Here is a 7,195-nt window from a genome sequence, read left to right as displayed (position 1 = left end):
TGTGTGGCCACGCCCATTGTGGGCGTGGTTTGGCGCGAGCGCTCCTTCGTTTGCTGTGGAATTTCCTGTATGCTCATTGCAAAATCCCAACTGATGAATTACAGCTTCGCAACACAGAACCACGATCACAGTTCCTGCACATTTTAGACCTTTCCCCTGCTTCTACTCCTTAACTGATTAGTTGAATGAGGTGTGTTGGGAGTAGGAGAAACACTAAAAAGGTGTAGGGTATATAGTGGGGTCCAAAAGTCTCAGACCACATTGGAAATTAAGGGGCAGGGGTGTTGCAGGCTAAAATGTTCAATATCTTGAATATTTAATATAATGCTTGCCCATTTTTCTTGCTTCCAGCACATCAGCTTTGAGAACTGACTATTCACTTGCTGTCTAATGTATCCCACTCCTTGACAAGATAATCACTGTTATTCACTTCACCTGTCAGTGGTTTTAATGTTATGGAGGATCAGTGTTTGACAACTGAGCAGTTCATGTTAAAGGGCCTTGCTCGAGGGCCCAGCAGTAACAGTTTGGCAGTACTGGGATGTGCACTTATTCTGATCAGTAGTGCAACGTCTAAACCACTGACTCACCACTGCCTAAATGCTTTGTACAAAAAAAATATAAATAAATCCTACAAAGCTTTGTACATAACCCCCTTCCCCGCAATGCTCCAAATTCACCCCAAATAGTCTCGTTTGTATGTGCCACTGAAAGTTTCGTTTATGCGACTGTTTTTTTTTTTTTTTTTTTTTTAAACAATACAGTTGAAGTAACAAGGTAAAATCCAAACAGCAAACCAAATCACATTAAATAGTCGCATTCACTTAATTGTCACCAATCCACTGAGCATTTTCAACTTTTAACGGACACAGCGGCTCACAGGATGCGTGAAATGTAACACTATCTCAAAGGTAAGTGTTTTTACTTGTTACTGTATGTTATGTGAATAATAGTAGAAATATTAACACTGTCATAAATACACGCATCACAATCTGTTTGCTGTAGCTCTGTTCTTGTACATACATAGGCCATCTATCTATCTATCTATCTCTATATCTAGAGAGAGAGAGAGAGAGAGAGAGAGAGAGAGAGAAAGAAAGAAACAAACAACTCATGACTCAACGAATTAAGAATTAAGGCAAAAATGTTTTTACTTGTGAAATTGAATTACTGTGTACTATCAAACATCTATTAACATAAATAATGGACCCTTAAAACTTAAACTTAAAAACACTTACTATTGACAAACCACTATCTGTCTTCAAACCAAGACTTGAGTGCAAACACCATCAAGCGGAGACGACTTCTCCAAGCAGGAGTAGGAAAACAAGGGTGTGTGGCCTACAACAAACATACTCGAACTTGTGAAATTAAATTTAAACAAATGCAATCACTCTTTTGTGTAGAACACAGCATGTGGGCATATTTTGTTTTTTTCGGACACTCTGGTCACTCCACTTCTACATCTCTCAGACATACGGAGACCACCTGCCACATGCTCTGATTAGGAGTAGCCATGTTGCCATTTTGGACTACGGACTCTTTTGATGAACAGAGGACTGTGAAAATGGAGTCCCTGTTGATTGCTGGTTTCTTGGGCATCTGGCATAAGCAAAACAATTAGCCAATGAAATAATCCTGACGCAAAAAATTTCAGGTACAGTATAAACTTGTTTTCATGTATTACTGTATTTGCCCGAACACAAGGAAAACATAATATAGTAATAATATATAAGGATCTTATTCTTATGATTTTATTTATTTATTTTACGGCACAAACCAGCACAAACGATTGAGACTATTTTGCCGATGTTTTGCCTGGGGTGGGGGGCTAACCTCACGCAGGTTCAGATTTTCCCCCATCTCTTCTATTTAATCGCATGTTTAAACAACACTCGGATGGATTTGATCTAAAATGGATTGCAAGGTTGTCTACAAACTTGATTTTTACTTTTACTTGCCAGCTCGAGTTCACACCGTCATTAAAGGAAAAGGGTTAACGCTTATTATTCAGTAATTACAGTGAGACTAATAGGAGCGGTCTGTAGTTACAATAGCAAGGAGAGTAAAACTGGACCTGCTGACACATCCTGTGAGTTCAAGGGGTTAAAAACACCCACGATCATGCTGCAGAAGACGATCCTGTCCACAAAGAACACACTGTAGTCTATATTTTATCAGCAGAGCAATAAAGCCTGTACACTTTGCTCAGGAGACATTACAGTAATCGCCATATCAGTATTATCTAAAAGGTCTTTCAATGTCTTACTGCAAACACTAGATGATTGAAGATCACCTCTACAGAAGCTGCGTTAAAAAAAAAGAAAAACGCGACAGAGTTTGATACAGTACATCAGTGTTTTATTCCATGCAGTTGGTTGCTTTGATTTTATTCCTTCCTGCTCCCACTGCACTGTACACAGGAATGCACTAATACAGGAAACCGTCAGGGTTGGTTGATCAGAACGCCATTCAAGATAGGGAAAGGGGAGGCGGGACATGAGTAAGAAACATACTAGAGTGGAAGAAAAATAGCTCAGAGTTGAACAAGTCCTGCACAAAAATAGTTTATAACAAAATAACTGTTTACGCGTTAGCTGAAAACGGAATGAGAAAACGGTGGGAACGAATAAGATGGAGGCAGAAACGGAGGGAAACGCAGAAATGTGATACAGCGAGAGGTTTGTCAAGTTGGAACAAATCTGCATTAATAGTACGGTTTCGTTCCGATTTAAATACTGAGAGCATTCAGACTTGATCTGTCAGATTGTAAAATACAGACAGTATGGCAAATAACACACTAAAGAGAACTCAGTCGATTTTTATCCAACCTTTACTTACAGGTGTAATAAGAGACCCCTTGTGTCATTAGTTATATCGTTAGTACAATACTGAGCTAATTTACTAAATCAAAAGCACTGAGCAAAATACCCAGACTTGTGCACTGAGAAGAAACTGTCACTCAGTAGTTGATCATGTTACTAGAATTACAAGTGCTAATTAAACAGGACTGATGCTGGGACTCTGTTCGCACCTCTGTCTGGACGTCAGTATTTAAGCCAACAAATAGCACTGGATAATAAAGACTGAATGTCTTAAGCAGGTCCTCGTCTAAGGTGTTAAACGTACAGTCGAAATCGGGTGCTCATGATTTCATTATCTCTCTGGGAACAGACCCTGAGGAGGATTTTATTCCTCAGGCGCTCTTAAAAGCAACGATAGCCACATCCAAAGTACTGAAGCAGAGTGAAACAGGATTTCAGGGTCTCAACTCTTTCCGGCTCTAGCTCGAACAAAGTTGTTCACTCAGAAAAAGGCTGAACACTCTCGTTCCAGAAATACATCACAAATAATTAAATTGGGGGTGGAGGGTGGGGTTAGGATATCCTCTATATGATTAGGAAAACCAACATGATTCTAAACTTGCTAGTAGTCCAGAATAAACTAATCCAAAGACCGTGTAGGCCAGCTACAAAAAGAAAAAGAAGGAGAATTAAATTAAATTAAATTAACACAACAAATAATCATAACTATACAGAAAACATTATAGTGCTGAGGATGGAAAGACATTATTGTACTTTACTCTCAATACCTGTCTGATTTCTGTGGAATAAAAACCACAGAAGCTTTTGAAACACGTAAACAAGAGAAATGAGGTTGGTGTGTGTCCATAAGTAAGTCCATAAGTAAGTCCTGGCTCACTGAGTACAAGACAACGCTTCACAAGTCCTTCTCATTCAGACTCGAATCGTTTTTTTTTTTTTTTTCTCCATCCGGTCTGAATCGTGCTGGTCGGAAGAACACAAACTGGAAATAAGATTTGTCTCAAACGGGATTACGTAAACAGGGTTGAACGTCTTGTTTTGTTCGTTTACTGCAAATGCATTTGCGTGTAAGACTTTAACATACAAACAAACCCTGTCAAATGAGGAAAATAAAATAGAAACCCTCACTCTCTCAGCTATCTGTCTAACCTGACTTAATCCATTTAAAGTTCAACTGGCCATCCTGTCTAAACTATACTTACACAACCATACACACGTACACACACACACACACACACACATCAAAAACACACAGGGGTAATGAATGCAGTATACTATCACTGATAAAAGATGCAGCATCCCTCATTTTGTGAACGTAAAAACTGGTTATTAGTAGGGCATCTAAACGACTAGTTCTAACCCTAATAAAACATACGTGAATATAAAAGCAATGTTGCTTGGTTTTCTGTCACAGAAACACAACGCACAGATCTGTCTCCCCCTAGTGGAGTGCCACGGCTAGTACGCTAAAGAAAAGAGCTGCACTGTGCATTCAACTTAACCTGAGCATGAAATCATCAGAACGCAGGACGTGATTTAGGAGCAACACAAAACTCTCTCTCAAAAAAATATAAATAAAATAAAATAATTAGACACCTTTTAAAATGCGGCTTTTCCTAGAACTAACTTGCCTCACTACATCTTGCCGGTGCATCTGTCCAGCCAGCTAGACAGTCCTCCTGAGCGAGATTCTCTTGAGCCTGAGCAGAACCTGCATTATTGCTGAACCTTTAGAGTGGCTCCGAAGTGCCTCGCACTAGACATTCGGTCTCACTAGATACACGAAGAAAAACGGAAAAAAAATTACGCCAAGTCCTGAGGGATTTCACGGGCTGCTGCATCTTCACGTCAACCAAATCATTAAATATTATAAAGGAAAAAACTGAGATGAGATTAAAGAAGAGGAGTACAAGGCTCTCTGAGAAACCCGGGTCTAGACACGGATCCGCACGTGAAAAGGAACGTGTTGTCGTCGTCTTCCGGTCTCGTAATCCTTCCAAGGTCAGGCCTGAGGTGAGAGGAAAGTGGGACGGACTGGTTTTCTCCAGTTTCAACACTGATTTCAGGGATTTCTCACACGAATTCTGTTACGTGTCCTTTAGATGTTCCACTGTGTGTCTGAGAAACTCGGCAGCAAAGTCTGATTGGTTCTCCAACGGGCATGCTGAGACCCCACATGGATGGGTTCGTGGTGTTAGAAATAAGAAATGGAGAGATGATAAAAGTGAGAGGACAGACAGGTTCTGTTCATGCTGGTGCTCAAACCGAAGTGACCCTGAAATCCCAGGGTCTCATTTATTATAAACTCAAGCTTTACCAGGTAGCTAGCGAGTCTTCGCTTCTTGGCCAAAAAAGGGCAGATCTGGATGCTTGCGTTTCTGTTAAAGGGCCCCATGTTTAATCAGAGTCATCTTTACTATACTCTCCACCACCAACAACAACTCTCTCTCTCCCTCACACACACACACACACTCACTCACACACCTTGATCACCAAGTTTCTGGTTGAGAGTTTGTTCTATTTTTGTTCTATTCCAACCCAACACACTCGCTCATTTTAGTCCTTTTGTTCTAGGCTAGAATTGAAAAGACTTCCTGATTTTTGTTTTGTTTTCTTCGCTTCGAATGCAGAAAAATAAATTATGAATGTTACACTAGCTACATTGTCAGTCCAGAGTTGCCTGAGCTTACTCGGATGGGTGGGGCTTGAGATTGAGGGGTCGGGGACAGAATGAGCAAAGGGGCATGGTCTTTTACAGCAGGCCCCGGTTATTGCGGTGGTTCTCCTCCCAGCAGGTGGGACCATGGGAGGAGCTCACCAGGAAGAGGGAGCACACGGCTGCTTGTTCCTGATGGTGGTGTCGGAGCACTCGGCTTCTGAGGAGTCGCAGTCCGAAAAGTGCAGCGGATTCTGAGGGAAAGAGGCGCAGAGAGAGAGAGAGATGGAAAGGGAGATTTAATTATGTGAAAACACAAACATGGCTGCGTCTGAATGCATTTTCTGTGTTGTTATTCTCAGCATGTCATAATCTAGCATCTGCTGCACAATCATAATGATAAGGAGATATTTACAGGGTTTCCAGACACAATTTTCCAGGTTATTTTCCCATGACTTACTCTAAGCAACAGCTGTCACGTACATGACTTGCATAAACGATAGCTTACACTTCCATTTATAGCATTATATTTTTCATCAAGCTGGGAATGAATAACACACAAAAATAGCTAATGATATTTAACAGCCAATAAGCAGAACATCTGTGCCAATGTGTGAGATGCTTCCACAGTTTAAACAGTTATTTATCAATGACCAGTATTTGCATTTTATATTAGCGTGCTACTGAATTCTTGATTCTGATTGGTCAGAAGGCGTTGATTCATTCTTTAAAACAGCAGCTTTGACAGTAGGTCTGGCTAGAAGACAAATTTCACAGGTTTATATCGATTCTCGTGTGTTAATCCGTTATTGCTTCTAAAGTAACAAGTTAGACAGAGACTTGCACGGAGAATGCTGCACAAATGTTTAAAAAAAAAAATAAAAAAATTTATTTTTGTATTTTGGAAGGAGTCTCCAGTGCCAGTGCTTTGCTGACAGAGCAAACAGTCAGTGGAGAAGCTGTTAACTTTAAGTTTTCCAAAACAGGAAAGGCTTCTGGACAAAGTGCTTCATGGATATTTCTTATTCTTCATTCGGGGGGGGGGGGGGGGGGGGGTTTAAAAATAAATAAATAAGAGGCAAGGGAACGGCTTTTTATAGCTGCTATTACATACGTGATAACAGAAAATCTCATAGATGTTGATTATAAATTAACGTGGTGTTCTTTAATAAATTTGAAAAAAAAATTGCTGGTGAACAATTGTGCTGTTATTGGAAAATATACAACTTTGAGGTGGCTGCATCACACCACCCCAGCGTGATTAGTTTCCTATAACAGCATGCCCCATCATGTATTATTCCTTACATAAATAATAACTTTTATAACATTACACAATGCAACAAGGTACAAGCTTGCTCTAATTTGCATTAGTGGATTGTCTCTTTATATATTTTTTTTCCAGAACACCTGATCATTTATGTTCTCATTTTCCATAACATTTACATGTTTTCCAGAACCTCTATTATTTCCAGAACACCTGATCCTTATCCTCATTTTCCATAACATATGAATCCTCTATTAACCCTCTTACCTCATATGGCCGAAAAACCGGCTTGCCCGTCTTTGATCTATTCCCGTAAGGACGATATACCGGCTTGGTCGTCTATGCCAAATACCCGTAAGGCCGATATAGCGGCTTTACAGTGTAAACGTTATCCTCGTAAGGTAGGTGTACCGGCATTACTCTGCTATGATTCCTTACTTATTTCATTAT

The 7,195-nt window shown here is 40.1% G+C and overlaps 1 protein-coding gene across 4 annotated transcripts in view; it reads right to left on the bottom strand.

The window, feature by feature from the left end:
- Nucleotides 1-2,200: 2,200 nt before the first annotated feature.
- The window catches only part of si:ch211-45c16.2 (mitogen-activated protein kinase kinase kinase 13), a 53,635-nt gene continuing 48,640 nt past the window's right edge, over nucleotides 2,201-7,195 (bottom strand). For 2 of the 4 annotated variants that reach the window (XM_017470487.3, XM_047155871.2), the window contains exon 14: nucleotides 2,201-5,735. In XM_017470487.3, coding sequence (XP_017325976.1) covers nucleotides 5,640-5,735 — 96 coding nt within the window. In that variant the 3' untranslated portion in view covers nucleotides 2,201-5,639. The remainder of the gene's footprint in view (nucleotides 5,736-7,195) is intronic. The other 2 variants (XM_017470485.3, XM_017470486.3) reach the window with 1 other exon arrangement.

Source organism: Ictalurus punctatus, chromosome 6 (assembly GCF_001660625.3).
Source record: "Ictalurus punctatus breed USDA103 chromosome 6, Coco_2.0, whole genome shotgun sequence".
NCBI lineage: Eukaryota > Metazoa > Chordata > Actinopteri > Siluriformes > Ictaluridae > Ictalurus > Ictalurus punctatus.
Note: the sequence above shows the minus strand (reverse complement) of the source record. Positions and strands in the feature narration are given on the sequence as shown.